General features: G+C 40.5%; 1 protein-coding gene across 5 annotated transcripts in view; it reads left to right on the top strand.

Annotated features, from left to right (window-relative positions):
* The window catches only part of LOC121669184 (katanin interacting protein), a 58,131-nt gene extending 37,887 nt beyond the window's left edge, over positions 1 to 20,244 (top strand). For all 5 annotated transcript variants that reach the window (XM_042037810.1, XM_042037809.1, XM_042037811.1 and 2 more), the window contains 10 exons: positions 1,747 to 1,924; positions 4,230 to 4,395; positions 7,797 to 7,954; positions 8,266 to 8,330; positions 8,687 to 8,797; positions 11,174 to 11,313; positions 14,116 to 14,217; positions 14,882 to 15,042; positions 17,381 to 17,469; positions 18,787 to 20,244. In XM_042037810.1, coding sequence (XP_041893744.1) covers positions 1,747 to 1,924; positions 4,230 to 4,395; positions 7,797 to 7,954; positions 8,266 to 8,330; positions 8,687 to 8,797; positions 11,174 to 11,313; positions 14,116 to 14,217; positions 14,882 to 15,042; positions 17,381 to 17,469; positions 18,787 to 18,842 — 1,226 coding nt within the window. In that variant the 3' untranslated portion in view covers positions 18,843 to 20,244. The remainder of the gene's footprint in view (positions 1 to 1,746; positions 1,925 to 4,229; positions 4,396 to 7,796; positions 7,955 to 8,265; positions 8,331 to 8,686; positions 8,798 to 11,173; positions 11,314 to 14,115; positions 14,218 to 14,881; positions 15,043 to 17,380; positions 17,470 to 18,786) is intronic.
* The last annotated feature ends 976 nt before the right edge of the window (positions 20,245 to 21,220 follow it).

Below are 21,220 nucleotides of genomic sequence, written 5' to 3'. Positions count from 1 at the left end.
ATTTACAACATTATATTGTAACAGTTGGCTTTTGATCTCAGAAAAATAACATTAGCCATTTGCCTAGTCCCTGAATGGGATTCCTAACAGCTGTGTCCCTTACCCAGTAATTCTCTCCCAATCCTTTGTATTTATGCAGACTGACTGATTTTTTCAGATTGGATTGACAATAGAAACCCTACAGCAGAGCTAGATGAGAGTGTTATATCCCTGCTTAAAGTACCTGATTTATTGTCTTGTACCAAGCCAGCTCTCTGTGGGCCTTTCAGCTGTTATCTAGAGAGTTTCTGGATAGCCCAAAAGCTTCAGGAGCAGTTCCTGGTCCTTTGACAAGAATTTCCAGCAGGGTGTTAGGAAATTTTTTTCATTCTGAGAGCAATCCAACACTGGATTGAGAGGGTTTGGAACCTGCCAGCCTCGGAGACAGGTAAACTTCCACTGGATAAGTTCCTGAGAGCTTTGGTGCTGGACTTTTTCTTAGCTTGGAGTTGGATCAGACACCTCCCAGAGGTCCCTTTTCCCCTGTGTCATCCTCAGATTCTGTGAAGGAATACTAAACTCTGGGGAATACTAAATCTGTGTGGATGGCTGCTTCACTGCAGCTTTCCACTGGAGAACAGACTGATTTCTCCTGAGAACTCCTGCCTGCTTGTACCCTGAGCAGGTGTAGTCTTAGCACTGGGTTTGGGAATAGGATCTACTGTCAGTGGAGCCGTAGCTCCAGATTTGTCAGCTGACAGAACTCTTTGTTTCTTTGTGTCCTTGCAAATGCTAATGAGATCTTACACCCACGTGAATCTATGTGTGTATTGAGACTTGCTCTGGCTTTTTAGGGGTAAATGGGCTGGATGGCTTAACAGGTTTAATGCTTGTTTGTTTTACAAACATCATGACTACTAGTGTTTCTTTAGACACTACCCAACCTGATTATTTGTGGGTTTCTGTAGTGTGTGAAATGAAAGATGTTTTTAATTTACAGGGATGGATTTTTATGGAACCTGATCCGATTGGAATATTACTTGTTATATCTGTACATGCTATTTCTATCTCTTCAGTAAGGCACAGAACAGGTGGAACAGAACATATGCATTCAGCCTTTTGTCCATCCAGCTTTTCTTCCCTGTTTATTTTCTGGATATACAGCCTAATCAATATTGCTCCTTTTCACTGATGCTGTGCCAAGAAAATACTTCCATGTGTCCAGTTCTGATGTGAAGAAAATAACTTTAAAACATTCGTAAACCAAATTTTTTTTTCTTTGCTTTAGCTGTGAGTAGATGTTCTCTAAAAATGTATGGATTTCTGAGAGGCTGGATTTGTATGAATCTTCATAGTCACTTAGCTGGTGAAAGATGATGGATAGACTTCAGACTAATGGGTCTTCTCTGTGTCTGTGTATACACAAAATCTGTCATGTAACTGCGTAAGAGTGTCGCTGGCTGACTGTCAGTGTGCAGTCCCAGTAATGAGACACTTGGGAATGTGCTTGATCAGCAGCTGTGTAATTTCAAGTGAACAAGGTGTTGGTAGCACATTGAAAGGCTCTGACACAGGTGAAAAGAAGCTGCTGTTACATGGGGGTGGACAAACAGACCGGGAAATATCCAATTCCAGTGTATAAAGTTATTTAATCTGTACAAAATATACATGCTGCTAATCACTGGGGTTTGCATGCATGTTTATATTGGCTTATTACTTCAAACCAGTAAGTTTATAGAGACATTAAAAGTATATTCCTTTCTACAGGCCTGCAACTGAACTTTACCATGACCTGGGGAGACTCTCATTACCTGGGGCTGACAGGACTTGAAGTGATAGGAAAGGATGGTCAAGCATTAAAAATAAATGCAGAACAGATTTCTGCTTCACCCCAAGACTTAAATGATCTTCCAGAGTACACAGGAGATTCCAGAACATTAGAAAAGTAAGTAACCAAAGACTTGGGATGCATTTCACATCAGATTTTCTGAAGTGACAGATTTCCATAGACTTCTGTTATGTTAGCACATGTTTATGTGAACATGATTTTCATCCCATCACTGCTCATTCTTGGAATTCACAAGCTGTCCAGGAACAGCTTGTTGTAGAAACATGAATGAGATGTTTCCAAAAGATGGTGTTTGAGTTGGGAGATGAGAACATGCCTGGTTGGTATTTCTGCCAAGGACTTTCCAGGAAGAAATGTGGGTGTTCTATAGCATCTGTCTGTGCATACTGAGTGATATTTATGCAGGATTTCTGGATAATTTCAAGGAAAATTTTCAAGTTAGCAAAGAGTGAGGATGTGTTGGGGAATTGCACAAATAGGTGCCATTCTTTTGGCCATTTTGCAGCTTTTTTTTTTGGCAAATCTAATGAAGTTTTATTCATTGACAAATATATTTCCTCAAATTAACTTGTGCATCTAAATGACAGCCGTATAGAAATTATAGGCTGTAGATCTAGAGAGGACTTGGCATTTGGATGTTATTGAAGCTGCATCCTGTTGTTTCTGAGTCATGTCTCCATTTTAAAGGGTATTTTTGGTTGTAATCTTGTCTGCTGTCGTGTTTATGGGCTGAGACCACGTTTATGAATTAGGACTTGTCTTTGCAAAGGCTCTGGAATCTTCCTTAGAATGTTGTATTTATCTACATGCGCACTAACTCTGTAATTTCTGCTAATCTGACTAATGCAGATATCAAGCTCACTCGTGGGTAATTCCTTGTTCCTTCTGCCATCTTGTATGAAAATCTCTCCTGTAGGCACCAAGATCTAAGAAATCTTCCCATGACATCCCCTGTGATGAAGGGATTCTGGTGGGGGAATCTCTCCAGACCCCACCCTGATGGACCCAGATGCAGAGAATTCATTTACCTTTTCTGTTGGTGCCTTCTACTGTCTGAATGCTCCTTTTGCAGACTAGTGATGTGTTGAATCCTACAGAATTTCTGGCAAGCTTTCTGCTCCTGATGTATTTGAGGGGTTTTATTTATTGTATCTTTTGCTTGCTAGCCTTCAGACTCTTTTTTTGGCCTGTGCATACGAATTTAGCCTTCCAGAGTTTATGAGTCTATCACTTTAGGGCTTTTTTGATCATGAATTTTGCTGAAAGATGGCCCAAAATAACTTTGTTTATCCTGCTACTGGGCCAGGCTGGCTTTGAGGTTTCAAGTCCTCCTTCTTTCTAACATCTTTCTTAGTAAGTGGGTTATATTTTTAATTTTTTTTTTTTTCCATTCTTGATTGTTTTGCTTGAGAACTTTTTTGGGCATAAGAAACAGAGGCTCTTTTGGCTTTGGGTATTCCTGCAAACATGTTGAATTTGAGTACTTTGCAGTGCTCTCAGCTGTGGCATTTGGAATAGGTCCCGTGTACTATTCAAGACCAAATCAAGAATTATGTCTTCTCTCATGGACTCCCTAATCAGTTCCTCTGTGAAAGAGTCATTATTCAAATCTTTTTCTTTAAGGAATTGCCAAGTCTGGCACTCATTCTTCCATTAACTTTTAAATAAATAGTAAGTATATACTTATTTTGGCAGTGTACCAAAGTAATTACAGTGGAAAATTAATTCATATTCTCCTTTACTCCATCTTTGTGTGGCATAGTTTGTGGTAGGAGAATATAATGTCAGAAAATACCAGATTTAACTTTATTTAGTCAGCCTGAAGCCTTTGCTGTTATGAAAAGACATTGTCCTGCTGGTTGGAAGCTTTGTAAAATAGCAGGGATGTGCCTAATTGTGTCCATGAAGGATGTGAGCAAACCCTGCTCCTGCTCAGGGTTATCCAGCTGCCATCCGGTTCCTCCTCGGATCCAGTAGAGTTGTGTTGGCATAGAAACACCCTGCAGGGTGCCAGATACACTGCTTTGGGCATGGAGCTGGATTAATAAATTATATTGTGGCTGGGCTTAGAGTTTTGCCTTCATCCACTTTGCTACAAAGGCAGTTGAGCTTTCCTTTGCCCATCCCTGTTCACACAGGGAAAACCTAAGGATTTTGCTGTTTTTCCTTAAGCAGACCCAACTAAAAAATACTGGTTTTTTCTCCCCCCACTGTCTTTAGTTCAATACTTGCATGTTGTTTTGATGTTTACTGTGCTTTTTAATTGCATGCACAAGGGCACATGAAGCCCTGGAAGCTGAAAGTGGCATCTAGAATGAAATGAACCTTAGGAAAGTCCCTGCTTTTCATGAGAGAAGCCAGCTTTTCCCTTTGTGCAGCTAATGGACTTTTCTCTTTGTAGGTTAATAGATGGCACTAATATCACAGTGGAGGATGACCATATGTGGCTCATTCCCTTCTCTTTTGGAGAAGATCATCTGCTCACAATCCATTTTGATAAAACTGAAAGTATTGCAGGGCTTCGCTTTTGGAACTACAATAAATCTCCAGAGGATACCTACAGAGGGGTAAGTAAAAGAAAAGGAGCACTGCCAGCAAAAATATACAGCAGTGCATTGGAAAATTGGTACTGTGATGAATGAATATAGCTGCCTTAATGGAACATCATAAATCTTTCTAGATTGTCTGAGTCTGAATTTTGTGGCAGGTATAATGCATTCCTGTCTCCACAAACAGCAGATATTAAAAAAAAAAAAAAAAGCCAGAGATGGTTTAAAGAAATCTTCACAGCTGATTTTTCTAGGAGACACATGCAGTAGTACATATTATTTTCAGGATATATGATTCTGAAGTGGTATCCTCTCAATATCTTGTATGTAGACCTGCCATATGATTCTGTATTTCCTGAAATGCAGGGAGTGATATGAGGAAAACTTCCAAAGAAATTCTGTTTAGTTCAGGTTCAGAAGGTCACTCAGTACTGCCTTTTCCAGGAAGAGTCTTTTGAAATTTTAACATTTATTAGGGAAACTTGCCACCTTCCAGCAGTTTGGCTAAAATAATTTAGCTAAAATTGTATAACTTAAATCCTCTCTTCTTTTTGCAGATTGCCTGGTTTATATTTTTTTCATGATGAATTGTTGGAATTGACAATTGACACCTGATGGAGATAATTTTATACCTTTTCACTCTGAGTTTGGCTGTCCCTCCTTTCCCTGCTGTACTTACACATGTAATGATAACACTTAATGATAACAATAATGATGATGAACCAGAGATTGCTGTTCATTGCACAGAAAGTTTAGGAATCCACTTGTTCCCAGATTTTCCATGCCAAAATCAACTGTTGCATTCTTGAAGTCCAAATTCAGCCAATAAATAAGAATAAAAGTGTTGGCACATATTAAACTGGAGAGAGACAGGACAAAAACGATCAGCAAAGTTCTGGAAAAACCTCTAGAACTGAAGTTGGAGGCCTGGATCATCCCTGGGATTGGGCACGACAGTGGCAAAGTTGCCTGACTGTGTCTTTATGTCAATTTACCTTCCAAGAATTGCTGTAGTATGAACACTGCCTGGCATCCTTTAATATCAGCATGGGGGTTGGTGGTGCTAAAGACTTCCAGAGGGCCAGAGCATAAGATCTTTCAATTAATCCCAGCTGACTCAGAGATTTTAACACAGGGCCGCTGATTTTTTGCGCCATCGCATTAGCCCAGCACATTTGACACACAGGAGGGTTCTGGAGCATTTTGAGCATTACCACCTAAATATACTCCCTTTTAATGACATTTATGTCCTGATTTCAGCTGGGATAGAGTTAATTTTCTTCCCAGGAGCTGTGTTTTAGATTTAGGGTGAAAATAATGTTGGTAATTTAACTGATATTTTAGTTGTTGCTGAGCAGTGCTTGTTAAATCTCTAAAATCTAACATGGAATTTAGTCTCTGGAGGCCAAACCAAGAAAAAAAGGAAGAAATGTGTATTTCCAGCAGTTTACTTGTCTAGGTAGGAAAAAAAAAAAAGTGATTCTGATACAGGTGTCTACCTGCATGAATACTGGAAGTCCCATAAGGGTTAGTGGGTACCATCTAAAGGAGGAGCCCATACCTGCAGTCTTGTAGAAGGATAAAATAAATTATTTGGAAAACAAAAGATGCAAGGTCTGCTGGGCCACAGGAAAGGGGGTTTTAGGCTGTAAACCCAGGGCATCCTGACATCTGTCTCTTGAAGTATTGCTGCTCCTTCTGGGGAGCAGTCCCTGGGTGTGAGATGGAATGATTTGTTAGGCAGCTGCAGGCTGGGGGATTCTATTCACAGCTTAGTGTGAGAGGGTAATGGCAGTGACTGTCAGAATGAAGACTCGGGTGCTATTTGCAGCTCTGTGAAAAATCACCTTGTGAGAGCTTTGTTATGCGATTTGTAAAATGCAATATGTGACGGCTGAGTGCCTCCTCAGATGATGAGAATTACTTAGAAATGAGGGCTGTAAAGGGCACATAAATATAAGCAGCTGTGGTATAATAGGTAAGATTTCATCTCTGACTCTCCAGACTTCCCATTCACTATGAGTTTCCGTTTAGGAAAGTGTATTTCAGTGGATTTCTCACTTCCTCTCCTTAGCCTGGCAGACTTATTCAGCTGGAAAGCAGCATGCAGAAGAGTTTCTCCTATGAAAAAGATATTTCCTTTCTTCGATCCCAAGTGTATTAAAGATGAAGCCAGAAATAGTTATTTCTCCACACTTGGTAGTCCTACAAACATTCCCTCCTAATTAATCTTCGTGGAAATGAACTGAGCCTCTCCTCTAGTCTAGTACAAAGTGGTACTTAGTGAAAGATGCTGCTTGTGATGAACATTAAGTTATAGTTAATGTATTAGAGAGCAAGGTGCAGTGATGAATTGTTGCTGCGTGATTGAATTGTTCTGTGCCTGGGATCATGGATGCAGCTCCATATGGAGCTGGGGGAGGGTGAAGGGGCCAGGACTCCTGCCTCATCTGCATAAATGTGCTTGAACTATTCATTTTAACCTTCAGAGGCTGGATAAGGTGTGCTCACATCTCTGAGGTAGCCACAGCTCAATTGCCTCTGTCTGGTACAGGTACCTTTTCTTTATTCATATGCCCTTAGGTTACACACAGCACTGCTTGGCAGATGTGTTTGCATGATCCTGGAGAAGTCCAAGTGCCACCTGCCACAAAGATTAATAGAACTGCTGAATTACAGGCTTCTGTAAATGCAACACAGACACCAAAGTCTGCTCTGGAGAGAGCACCAGGCTGTGGGATTTCTGGAAGGGTGCCCTCAGCTAGAGCTGGGCAATCACAGCTGCCTTAGCAGAGCATTCATGTGCATGATGTCTCCTCAAATCCCCTTTGTGACATGGGCTGACTTGAAAGCTGAGGCTTCCCCCTCTCTTAATGTGTGTAAATAACTGCTGCAGGCTCAGGAATCAGAGAATTGTTTAGGTTGGGAAAGACCTGTAAGGTGATCATGTCAAACTGTAAACCTCACACTGCCAAGGCCAGCACTAACCCATGTCCCCAGGTACCTCTCCTACACCTCTTTTAAATCCCTCCAGAGATGGGATCTCCACCACTTCCCTGGACAGCCTGTGCCAATGCTTGACCACCCTCTCTGTGAAGAAGGGAAGCTTCAGTTTCCTGAGATCTAGTGACATGCAGTAATGGAAGGATCTGTCAGTACTTTTTTTCAGTATTTTCCCCCTCAAATCCTCACCTCTCCCATCCCCATCAATGTCAGTGATGACATGGACACTATGGATTGCAACTGGTATCTGCTGGGTTAGGCTTTCTTTTTCCAAAGGAAGTCATGCTATAGAGGAATGAAATGAGTACAGCTAAACGAATGAAATGATTTCAGTCACTGAAGTGAATGGAATGGTTGGCAATCTATTTTAAGTAATGTCATGTCATGTAATCTTATGTTTTGTTCTTTTAAACCAGGCTAAGGTGGTCCATGTGATGCTGGATGGGCACAGCATCTCGCCCCTGGAGGGCTTCCTTATCCGCAAGGGACCAGGCAACTGCCACTTTGACTTTGCCCAAGAAATTCTCTTTCTTGACCATCTACAACCCCAGCCAGCTCCTAAAGTACACAGGAGGTAAAGTCGGATGTCTTTGTTGTCTGAACCAAACAATTTCTCTTCACTGTTTTAGTGTTATTTCACATTCCCTGTGGAAGGTGACTGTGTGAGGCTCCTGGATGAAAACATGGAGCACTTAGAGCAGAGTTTCACTGGGTTTTAACTATAACCAGATTTTAGTGAGGTCTGAGGGTGGTCTGGTCCATAATCACAGGTGGAGTGGTTAGGGTGGTATTTGTGGAGGTTTGTTTCTTTGGATTTGTTATCTTCTTTTCTGAATGAGCCAAGGGTACATAAAAAACCTGGTTTGCCGTGGGTTTTTTTGGCAGGACTTCTTCAAGGACACTGGAACAAGCCAGTATGGACTATGAAGCACCATTAATGCCCTGTGGTTGTATCCTTCCCTGTCATCTTCCTTGTCATAAAGAGTATTTCAGAGTTACATACCAAAAGCTTAGGAGTCCTGAGCTTTTTGAATCCAATACTTTCTGGTGCTTTAAGGTGTTAACAAGCTACCAAGAATATGAGAAAGGCTTCCATAAAGTACAGCTTAAGAATGAATCAATGAAACATAAGATATGAATCTGTGACCTGTTTTCAGATACCCTGGTAGCTTTTTCTCCTGAACTGCAAATAAGAGCATCTGACATCATGGGTGGCACAATTGTTTTTCAAACTGCAGATTAAATTGTCTGTTAGGACAAAGCTTCTGTATCGATATTTTCCTTAATAGCATTTTGCTTTTTATAGTTATTTTCCAGTTTCAGCTCCTGACGAGTTGGGGTGATCCCTACTACATTGGTTTAAATGGACTGGAGTTGTTCAATGAACATGGAGAGCAAATCTTACTGACTGAAAACAGTATCCTTTGCACACCAAGCCCCTCTGGCCCTGCTGATGCACAGGCATTTGTCACAGGGCATCCCTTCCAGATTGCCAGGTCCTGTGTGATTAACTCTGCTTCTATTTCTCTGTCTTTGGGCAATGAACCTTGTTTCCATATGTTTTTATGGATTCTATATACTTCCAGAACATTTCTTCTCTGAATGGGATGCACCAACAAAGCAGGACAAGGTTAGAGAAGGGAAGGCTTAAGAAGGGCGTGGTATTTTCTGCTCTTGACATTTATTTCTTCTGTGGTGTGGAAAGACCAGAAAGTTTGCTGAGCTATAAATTCATTGAGTTCAGTGCTTTTTCTTTTTATGGAATCTTTCATTGTGCCTCAAGAAAGAAATTTTTCATAACTCTCGTTCTGGAGATTTAGGCTGTTCTAGACACCCAATGCAGTCATGAAGATCAGGGCTGAGAGTTTGAATTTGATTCAGTGTTCCCTGGATATCCAACAGAGGGAATGAAGAGCATGTTTGGAAGATTGATGTTCATCAGGGTTATACTTGGTGCTCTGTACCAGCTAAAGTCTTTTAGGAGCTGAAAGCTTCATACCCCAACATACAACTCCCATTGTGGCTTTGTCGAGGCAGACATAAAAGCCACACTAGTCATAATCTATAGTCAAGAGAGGTAGAAAGATTTTTTATTTTCTCTTCTGCTTTTCTTATACCTCTTCACAATGGCTGTGGCCTATTGAGATTGGCTGCTTAGCAAACAATGACAAGGCTAACAAACAGTGGCCATTCAGGCAGTAAACAATCAGCTATGCAAGCAAAGGTATAACTGCTACATGCTATCCACGAGTTCTTCCTTGTACACTCTCAATGTCCCATAACAAGAACACCCTCTCCTGGTGTCCAGAACATCTTCTCTCATTGATTAGCTTCTTGGCCTTCTCTGTGGGTTTCATTGAAGCTGCAAAATTTCACTGTCATATTCTCACGGGTAAATTCTGCCTGGTTTCAGGTGTGATTCTGTGAGACTGTCAGTCTGGCTGTCAATCTCATCAGGTCCCCCCTTTTGTTTTTGTATTACAAAGGCAGCATTTATTGACTCTTGCAGGGAATGAAGAGCATGTTTGGAAGATTGATGTTCATCAGGGTTACACTTGGTGCTCTGTACCAGCTAAAGTCTTTTAGGAGCTGAAAGCTTCATACCCCAACATACAACTCCCATAGTTCAGGTACATGGAAAGGAACATTCTTAGCCCCCTAGAAAGAATAAATAGCACAAATGCTGCAGGAATCGTTTGTCTCTAAGGATCCTCACTGCCTGATAATAGGGAATTCAGTGAAATAAAGGCTTTTTCCCAAGTGCTGTTTTGATTTGTATGATACACCCTGAACTTGAAACATTTGCAATGGACAAGAAGCATTTTGAAATTGAGAAGTGGTAACAAATTGTCTTTAAGAATCAGGGATTTTTAACTTACCTGGTACAGCTCTACAGTACAAAACAATGCCAGATAAAGAAACCTCAGCTCGTTTTGAATGATCACTTGTTCTGCCTGTGCAGTTGTGTATGGGATGTATTAGGATCCTAAAAGAGCATATTTGTCTTAGTGCAGTATTTAATGTGATAATTCAGTACTGAATCTGGAGCAAGCTTTTCTTAAACACTTGAGGCATTGCTGTGTCATTCCTTAGATTCTTTATAAACTCTTACAGACTTTAGATAGCAGGACAAGGAGAAATTAATGTCCCTCAAACTGGATTGCTCAGGATTCATAATTCTGAAGACAGTGCCATTCATCTCCACGTTTCTTTGCATGTCTTTAACATTCATATATGTTTTAAATGTAAATGTTCTCTTACAGAGAAAATCTGGTTGTCTGTTCAATGGAGGTTTAATCTTTCCCTCTCAAAGAAGTGAAAAAAGGTTTTATTACACAGTTACTGATTTTTACCACAAACCTTGAGAAACTCAAGCAAAACCTAGTCTGAGTGATGACTGCCTCCTGCAAAGACACTCTTCTTGAGATATGTTTTATATGAGGAATTTTCACAAGTTTATGGTAAAAATATGGGACTTTGTCACCAAAAAGCTGGGAATTGCCTATTACTGATAATGGAACTTTACTGATGAAGTCATAAGTACATATTTGAGAATAAATTAAATGCAGCTAGTTACTTGATTCCTATTTTAAAAATAAATTTGAATGCCAGAATATCTAAGGGTTGTCCTGCTTTTAAAAATGTGCCCCCAAATTCCTCAGCTGTGAAATCCTGGGAGTACTGCTGTAGTGGTGGAAACTCATTCATGGAGTTGGGAAGAGCATAAAGTTTTAAATATGATGTTTCTGAAATATCCCTTTTTGGGTTATTTATGCTTAAAGTTTTTTTTCAGATATTGCTGCTTTTCCAGATAGTGTCAACATTTTAGATGATGTATCTGGAGACATCCGGACTCCAGACAAACTGATTGACAGAGTAAATGACACCACTGATGGCAGACACATGTGGCTGGCACCAGTTCTTCCTGGTTTGGTACATTTTCCCTTTTCATTCTGTTTTAGTGCTGTGTGTGGATGGAACTGGAAGCATGGAGGAAGGGGGAAGCATATATAATTTGTAGCTAAATTTGATATTAGTAAGTGATGCTAAATCACTGCTTTTTAGAAGTTGTTTTTGGTGCAGCCTCTCTGCACTGCACAGGCAGCAGCAATGGAGGTTTCCCAGGTTTGTAATCTCCTGTCTCCGTGGGGCAACAGCAGAAGATTTTCCAGAGATGGTTTTTGAGTTACTGTGACGACGATACTGATGAAGGATTTCTGTGCAATAAACACCTTTCTGGTGCTTTTAGGTTCATTTCTACAAAATGCAATGAATGTTTTTCCAGCAGTGAGAAATTCTTTTTTAATCTCATTATCTGTGTTGAATTCAAATTTATAGATTAGGGATGGCAGACTTAGCATTTCATGTCCTCAGGCCACAAGTGATTCAGCCCTTTTAGAAGTTCCATGTTTAATAGATGGGATATCAAAAATCTAAACAGGAAAAGTAGATAAACTTAGATGAGTTCTGATGTTGTTTTGGGAAAGGACATTTTTTAGGGGCCTGTAATGGACATAATTAAGGTGTTTCTTATTTCCTATAAGAGAATGGATTTGAAAAGAAAACGAAATATAAACCTGACATGTGGTAAGTTATCACTTACTGTGTTGGAAAAATCGTGGCTCCATATGTTGCAGTTATTAATTAGAATATTAAAAGCCAGGAATTGTTAATTTATATCATTATGTGTTGTAATGCAGGGCTATAATTAAGGTAAAGCTTTTAGATATACTTGAGAACAGTGACCACTTGCATTTCCTAGGAAAGTGGAAAGTCTGTGTAATGCTTGAGGCTCCTACTGTGTAGATCCCATATCTTGAATCCTGGCAATTTGATGGGATGCTCAGATATCCATTATAACAGGATACCTGATTGATTTGACAGCCATGTGAGTGTACTCATGTCCTTACAAAAGACATGCTTGCAGAGGCTGTTTCACTTGGGAAAAAGGAAAATAACAGGCCTTGGAGTTCTCTCAGAGGTGCAGCCACTGCTTTGTGTTGTTCTGCCTGACACCAAAGTACTGCAGAAGAGCACAAAATACCAGCATTAAAGGGTAAATTGATAATGTGAAATGCAGGAGACAGAAGCAATTTAATGGCGTTTTCTGTCCTTGAACTGTAACAAATTACACCTTTGTAAGATCCACAGAGTACTTTTCCCTCCTCCATCTTCCCTGGGATGGTTGTTCAGCCAGGAGGTGCTGGATGAGGCAATCAGCCTATTGATGCTCAGCCTCTGGAGCTGGGCTGCTGAAGCAGGGCTGGTGAACACTCCCATCCTCAGTGCAGGCTGCTTGGAAAGCTGCAGTAGCTCTTTGGTGTGTTGGAGGTTCAAAAACTTGAAGGGAATTGATATTATGGCCTTTCTTTTCCTTCCTAGATGCCTTTTCCTTTTTCATTCTAAAAGTGATTTCCTGTTTTTCAAATTCTTTACTTACATAAGCAGAATTTGAATTATTTGTTCCCCTGTTACTGACTGTCATTTTATTTTTTCGTTTGAATGGATTTTCAATCAAATATATAATTTGCTGTGGGACTAACAGTTGTTGTTGGAGACAATGCCCCTGTTGTCTCATGGAAAATCACAGATGCAAACATTTCTATTGATCCACTCTACCTTTCTTTCTTCAGTTAAAAAACCCCAGCATAATGATTTAATATAAGCTACAGTATCTTCTCTAGTACATCAAAGGATTAAAACTTCAGAGGATGCTAAAGATGAAGCTTAAGCTATGTTGATCCAAAGTTGATATAGTGGCTCATGAAAGGAAAAGCATAGAATTAACTGTAACAGGCAAGATTGGTTTCCTGCAGCCTAATCTTTGGTCTTAACATCTTGACATTAACGTCACTGTAAGGCAAATGAATAATACCTCAAGCAGTAATTGTTCAGGAAGCATCTGGAGGATTGTCTCTAAATTCCTGGTAGTATAACACACAGAAATTGCAACATTTCTGCAATAGCTTTAAAGCATACAGGGGAAATTTTAGTCTTGCCAATAGGAAGGTGGATTGCATTCGTATTTGGTAGAAAGAAATGGAATAGAATATCATAAAATCATTGACTCACAGACTGGTTTGGGTTGGAAGGAGCCTTAAAGCCCATCCAGTGCCATCCCCTGCCATGGGCAGGGACCCCTTCCACTAGACCAGGTTGTTCCCAGCCCTGTCCAACCTGGCCTTTGATGCTTCCAGGGGCAGCCACAGCTTCCCTGGGTACCCTGTGCCCAGGGCCTCCCCACCCTCACAGGGGACAATTCCCTCCCAGTATCCCATCTAACCCTGCCCTCTGGCATTGGGAAGCATTCCCCCTTGTCCTGGCACTCCAGACCCTTGTAGATGGTGTCTCTCCATCTTTCTTTCAGGCTCCATTCAGAATAGAACAGAACAGAAGAGGCACCAGCTTGTCTTATCCTTAAGGACACGTCTGTATTTGGTTTATGAAATACTCATTAAAAGTGTCTCTCTCCCCCTCTTCCAATTTCCAGGCAGTCTAGGATGATGAGGACAGTCTAGATCTCATCTTCTGTACTTTTGAGAGCACAGCTGTGGGGTAGAGCCAACACCTGGGAATTACAGCAGGGATGATAGCTGAACTTCCATCCTCAACATCAGTTACCTCTCCTCCAGCTATATCTCTTTAAACATGAACCTCTTTTGATGTAACATGCATGAGAATTTAATTTCTTTTGGGAATTTGTGCTGTTAAATGTAAATGAATTCTCTTTTACAGGTGAATAGGGTATATGTCATTTTTGACGTACCTACTACGGTGTCAATGATCAAGTTATGGAATTATGCCAAGACGCCTCAGAGGGGTGTGAAAGAGTTTGGTGTAAGTCATTTTCCTGTGCATTTTGTATGTCCTGGTGCGTCAGCCAGCTCCATTTCTGTACGTGTTCTCACAGTTTACTGAAGTGCCATTCCATGTGATCTCAAAGGATGGGATTCATCTCATTTAACTCTGCATTCAGTATTAAAATGACTAATCTATGCCTGTCATCTGTCCTCCCTTTTTTTTGTCCAGGGAAAGAAAACTTTATCTGATTTTTTTCTTAGATAATTGTCTTAAGACAGGATAACACTTCTCTTTTTCCACTGACTGTAGAGTAGGCCTGGAGGACTAGTTTGAACTACAAACCCAAGTTTTAGACAGCTGAAGTGAGGTGAGATTCATTAATTCCTAGATTTAAGAGTGATTCACTGCAATGAATAGAATGGCAATTATGTAAAACATGAAATACATTTTTAATTATCTACTTGAAAGCTGCATTAAAAAACATCAGTGAGAAGATAAAAAAGTTGGGGAGGAAAAAAAAAATCCAACTCCAGCAGCAAATAGAGAAAAATGGAAGTTTTAAGGAACAAAAGCTAAATTAATAACCGGACTTGTGAAACAAACAGGGCAAAATGCTTTCTACTTAATTGCTAGAGACAACTGCTGAAAGCAAGACCTGATTTCTAGATGGATTTTTTGTTGATTTCTTCAATATTTTTAGCTTCTGGTAGATGATTTGCTTGTGTACAATGGGATTCTGGACATGGTGAGCCATGTGGTGTCAGGCATCCTCCCCACGTGCGATCCCGTGGTCCCCTACCACACCATCCTCTTCACGGATGATGAGAGGGTTTGCCATCAGGAGAGGAGAACTGTTATCAGGTACGTGAGAGGATCTTGGCTGGGACAAAGAATCTTGGCTTTAAAAGCTGCTTTTATGTGACTGATGCCAGCAATGTGTGTATTGCTGAGGAAAAATCCCCTTCCAGAGCATCCTTGGCCTCACTTGATGAGGAATAAGTAGGTTTTTAGATATGAGGACCAAATTACCAGCGTTGTTTGCAAGCATCTTTTAGCACTTCCTGGCATTCCTGATGTGTTTTTACATATGTTTTCATGAAAGCCTGTAAACACAAAATAAAAAAGTTTGGCTTCCACAGAGGAGGATTAATAAATCTCAATGATATTCCATAGAGGGGGAAAAAATAGAAAGTTAATGAAAAAAACAAGCTTCAAAATTAAAGAAAATAAACTCCTCTGATTTGACACAGATGCTAATTAAGGAGCCAGAACTCTACTATTTTATAAACAGTCTAAAATAATGAACTTCTAAAATGAGAAATAAATTGCGTTTGGGGTAATGACACTTTGAAACCACTAAGCTGACAATCTCATGGAGAATGTGATGAAATGCAGTGAAAAATGCTCTTACATTTAGAAGGTCAGGATTGGTAGGGTCTAAAAAACAGTCCCTGGCAAGGAAAGTAAAGATTGAAAGAATAATTTGTTTTAAATGGGATTGAAAAGTGAAAAAAATGAAGGCTCATAGAAATGAATACTTTCTTGTATGTTGGACAGCTGACAAGTAGAATGTCTTGCACATGCATCACTTGGAAAAAAAGGGCGAGTTTTGTATGGCAAAAATGGTGTGGGATCCATTCAGAAGAATATTCAAACATTTAGAAATAAGCAGAAAGAATATAAGATGCCCTGATTAGAGACAGAAGTTCACATTTGCCTACAGGGTTTGTTTTCTTGTGTTTCCCTAAAGCATTGGCTGTTGGCCACTGGTGCTGTCAGAGGTTAAATAAATTGTTATTGTTTGGATGTATTGTGTTAGACTCATGTTTTTGTATGAGTGGCTGTGTTGTCATGGTAAAATTTGGAGGTGAACAATTTCTCAAAGTGAAAAAGTTGCTGAAATGAGAATGCCTTGGGGAAATAAAAGTTTTGAGAAATTTTTCAATGGGATAGAAAAAGGAGGAGGAGGGGAAACCAACCTTTACTTTCCTCAGCTTCAGATCTTTCTATGAGTAAAACTATTTTATTGGAAGCAGGGAAGCACCAGCTGTAATTACAGATCTTTTTTACATGACTTCCTTTGCTCGTATTTATAAGACATACATCCTTTGATCTACTTTAAAGAGGAGTTTTTGGGGTCACACTCACTGCATGGTCTGTTTTCCAGTAGAGAACATGCTGAGCCTCTCCTCTTCCAGACTTCTCTGCAGGAGTTTTCTTGGTCTTTCTTCCCAGCCTGGTCTGCAATCATCTTTTCTCTTTTTTTCCACTGCCTACCCTACTAAAATACAGGGTACTCCAGCAGCAATGGAAAACATGCTGGATAATATCCCTTCATTTTAAAAATGCTCTGGAGCTTTTAGGTATTATTGCTTGTGATGTTGGCCTATTCTGTTTCACATGTCACTGTTCAGTATTTTATGAACCTGAACTTGAGTCTGATATTATCATCAATAGTGTAAGTTTTGGGTTACTTCAGTATTGGCTCTCCTGATTCACTCTGACAGTTTGAGAGACATTACATTTTTCTTCAGTAGAAACCCATTTTGTGCAGTATTTGGAGAGGAAAGAAAAATACACTTCTTTTGTTGCAAAGGCACAAATGTTTTGTCTGTGTGGAAGGGAGATGTTATTAGTGATGTTTTCCTTACCTTTCAATTCGGCTCACGTTTTCCCCTGTAATTAGTTTAGTTTAATTTACCTTTGAAGTTATTACTTCTTTCCCAAAAAGAAATGGTTAAAATTTTGCAGCAGCCTGCAAGCAAAACTTGTCACAGTGAATGAATTCTGTTTAGTTCAGAAAAGCTTCACATAATGCTATTTCAGAATTACAAAGCAGTGTGAAAGTTCCATACCAGGATTTTTATACCCCCTTTGTACAGCTCTGATTTAAAATCTCACTTTGGTTTGTGGTTCAAGCTGTGTATGCAGGCTTGAAAATTGTAGAGTGAATATGATATTTATATTTGAATGTGTGGCTGAATGAATGCCACTAATTAAAACTGGCAAGAAATCCTTCAGGTGGATGAGGACAGAATGCCTTTCCTGTCTGGATAATCCTGTGTAGTGTGGCTGTGCTGTGCAGCTCTTCAGCCTCCAGGACTCCAGACATCACTTCTTTGGTAACCTTGTCCATGATTCTCATAACTTTTCACAATGTTGATTATTTTGGCTGTTGTGCTGATCTCAATCTTTTCAGCAATCATGTGGAGGACCAGGATGTACGAATGATGAATGAAAATGAGATTGTCACCAACAGCAAAAAGAAACAAGTTGTGGCTGATCCGGGTAAGTTCTGTCTTCCAGGCTTTTCTTCTGCTCAATTCCTGCAGGCACAGTGTGGATAATGACCGTTGTTATGGACTTAAACTGGGAAAAGTGGGGAGTCTTATGTATATTTAGCTCTACTTTTTCTGTCACAGAAAGACAAACTGCAAATTTCATCACCTGGTGGGTTTCTACTCTGTACCTAAATCTGAAAGGGGATGATGTGGTTGTGGCTTACAGCACCACAAATGCAGAAATCCTCAGCAAAGAAACTGGCTGAAGATAAATTGAAAATGGCTGTTAATTGTGCAGGTTCATTGACAGCTTTTGGAATAATAGGCTCATTGCATCCCCACTGGCCTTTTGAGCAGCTTTAGAGATGGTGCAGATGTGTCTGAGAATCAGCTGCTTGATGCTCCTTGAGCAAACCCAGAATCACAGTGAGTGTAACAAGGGGGAAAACATGTTGACTCTGTTCCTCCCACTGTCTTTCTGGTTGGTCTTTTTGCTTACAAAGTGATAATTAAAAAGACAACCTCTCTTTTTTTTCCCAAGGAGAAGGAGTAGATTGTATTTATAGTCTGAGGAAAGTCGTTCATTGTAAATTACTCAGAATAGCTCCCTAAATACATCTCAAATTCTCAGCCAAGCTGGTATATTCATGATTGGTTTTCTCTCCTGAGCATGACACTTTCTCCAATTAGTTCTCTAGAAAGTGTTACAGATATTATTTGATGGCTTTTAATAACAGTTCTGTAGGAGAAGGATTTGAAATGCCATTGCCTGTAAAAAACCAGCTTGAAAGTTATTATATTTAACACTAGCCTTGTCAAAAGTGTCCTGGACATCTCTGTGCCCATTGGAATGTCATCCTGGGTTCCAGAGCAGACCTGTCCAGTAAAGAACAGCTGTCATTGCCATGGCCATCACATCTTTTCCAGCATGAAGGACACAGAGCCTCTGAAGTCACCAGCTGAGGGTGGCCTGTTGCCCTCTGTAGTCCTGGCTGGTATCAGGCACAGGGATTGTTGATCATACATTTGTGGAATGATTTGGGTTGGAGGAGACCTCAGGGGGTTCCCTCCCTGAGGGAGGGTCCAGCCTCCTACTCAGGAGAGTGTCAACACTGAATTCAGAGCAGATTGCACAGGAAAGCAATTCCATGGGACTGTGAAAAAGCTGGCAGCACTCACTGTCAATGTAAGAAACATCACTGAAAAGAGTAGTTCGGCTTTATTCTGGGGTGGAAAGGGAAATGGGCATTTTTCTTCCTCGTTTTACTCATTGGTTTCACTGTTAGCCTACAGTCCTAAAGCTGCACTTCATTTTCCCTGACAGCTCTGCGCCCCAAAACCTGCATCTGTGAGAGAGGACTGCAGAGGAGGAAAAGATAACAAGGAAAGTCCTGAATGCATCCGGCCCTAAGTAGTTGCAATCCAGATCTGCAAAATATGCATTTCCAAATGGAAGATTTTCCGTGTCTGCTGCTGCTGAACCACATCCTCTTGTGAGAGGCAGTTTTATTTGCTACAGGAAGTTTTCTTCAAAAAGAAATCTAAAGCATGAATTCAGTTTCCTGGGGTTCTTTTGGTCATGATCTGTCTGAATTTTCTCCCTTATCTCTTAACTGAAAATCCAGGGAAGAAGGAACATAAAGGAGAGAGTGAGAACCTTTCTGCTGACAGCTGTTCTGCCAAGTACTGTGAACTTAGGTTAAGCAGGATGGTCCACAGGTTTTTTAGATTATTTCTAAAGCTTTTATTCCTAGGTCCTAGCTGGATGATCACGAAGATCCTCACTAGAAGGTGTTGCTTTATTTCTGATGCCTGTAAATAGTTCTCTGGGAAATGCACTTATTAGAGGAAATACTCTTTAGCTATCTGTCTCTGGGCATATTTTGATGCCAGGGCTGTCTGTAGGAGCTGACACTGTTTCTGACACCTAGACAGGTTCCACTGGGCTTGCAGAAATGTGATGGATGCTTTTAGGAAATGGAGATCAGGAAGTGGGTTTATCAAGGTTTAATAAGTGCATTTCAGCTGTCACCTTTTCATGTTTTGCAGTGAAATAATTATTTCTTTCATCATTTCACTACCATGGAAAAAGGAAGTGAGGTGTTTTGCCTGGAGTGCCATTGACAGGCATTCTGCACATCCTTCAGAGTCCTGCTACAGAGCAATGTTTTTTCCTCCTATTTTGCCTGAATTTATATGAACAACGAGGCCATGCCTCTGTGCTGCACTAACCAGATGTTGCCAGCAACAGATCATCACTTCTGAGAAATGGTAAATGCCTTTTAATTAGCAGAAGGTAAGGAGAGAAATGCATTTTTAAACAAAAAATACCCTGCACATGTAGTAATTTAAATAAAAACTCTAACCAAATAAATATGCTGCAGGATTTGCTATGCAAATGTACTTTTCCCTGAAAACTTGGTGTTCGTGACAACCTGTACATTTCTTCCATGGATTTTCATTTAGAACTTTCTCATTCCAACCCAGGCCAGTCTGTGATTCTGTGATTGTTTCCAGAGAGAACTGAATGCTGAAGTCAGGATGTGCTTTTACACATAAACCAGAGATACTGGTGCAGCTCAATTTGGGACCAAACTGTGCTGCTTCCCTTTCTGCCCTGTCAGGAGTGTAATATTTTGTATATTTGCTTATTAAAACTTCACTGCTGTTGCCTGAGCTGAAAGGACACAAGATAACAATGTGTTTCCCAGATTTCTGTGTATTGATGGAGCAAAAAAATGTATTTTGTACTAAATACAAAACTTTACTTTTAAATGTAAAATAGTGTGTGTGAGTACAGTGTACTTTGTTGAAGGACTCTTCCCAAGCTGCACTGACTAAAGAACCCTCAGTTGTTCTGAGAACTCTCCCCTTGTTTGTTTCTGGTGTAGTTCTACCAAGAACCAAGTGCTAATTTTTGCTCCAAATCATATGACAGGCAACTCCAAATGAAAAATAGGAGGAGCTGAGAGGAGGGATATTGGAAGTGCTCAGAGCAGATATAAATGTCTGTGTTTGGAAGGGGAGAGGGTGTAGCAGGGCTTTCAAGACTTGAGGCACAATCACAGATTTGTCATGTGGGCAGTCTCTAGATGGGATGGGGCCTGTCACATTGTTTGTTCCTCTAAGAAAATTGCATTGGGTGTGCAGAGAAATGAAAGCTGCTGTGTTTCCTGGGACTAAACAGCATCTTTCTTATTGATCTGGAAAGGTGTGAGGCTGAGAGGACTTCCTGTTCTCACCTGTCTCCTCTGTCTGGAGCATCTCAAGTCCCACATGGTGGACTAATGATTTTTCAACCCCAATGCTCCAGGCTTTGGAAATTATTGCAAACTATTTGGTGAAGCTGAGATGGGTCACAGTTCTCTTTGTGTTTCTCTGCCATCTCACCGCAGTTGGTGACTGCAGCCAGTTTTCAACACCTTTTCCTCTGGAAATCTGAATGCAGTGCAGCTGGCCTGGCATCTGCCACGGAGTGCAGTGGCTTCAACCTTTACCATCCTCTCCCAGCAGCCCTTGTACCCTTTCAAGAGATTCCCCACAACTGCCACACTGTGGAAAGACCATGATAGTCTTGAAAATATTTTTAAAAATTGTCAAGTTGTAGAACGTCTTCCCCTACAGTGTCTGTGTGTGAAAGAAGACTTTGCCAGCCTGCTGTCTGGGATGACAAAAGCCACCAAGGCACAGCCTAATGGAGTCCTTGGTTCTAGTCAGTCATTCTAGAGAGCAGCATGATGTTTAGAAAATACTTCATT

This window comes from Corvus kubaryi, unplaced genomic scaffold, assembly GCF_017639235.1.
Source record: "Corvus kubaryi isolate FWS band 111438036 unplaced genomic scaffold, C.kubaryi_AGA036_p1.0 37387, whole genome shotgun sequence".
In the NCBI taxonomy this organism is placed as follows: domain Eukaryota; kingdom Metazoa; phylum Chordata; class Aves; order Passeriformes; family Corvidae; genus Corvus; species Corvus kubaryi.
Note: the sequence above shows the minus strand (reverse complement) of the source record. Positions and strands in the feature narration are given on the sequence as shown.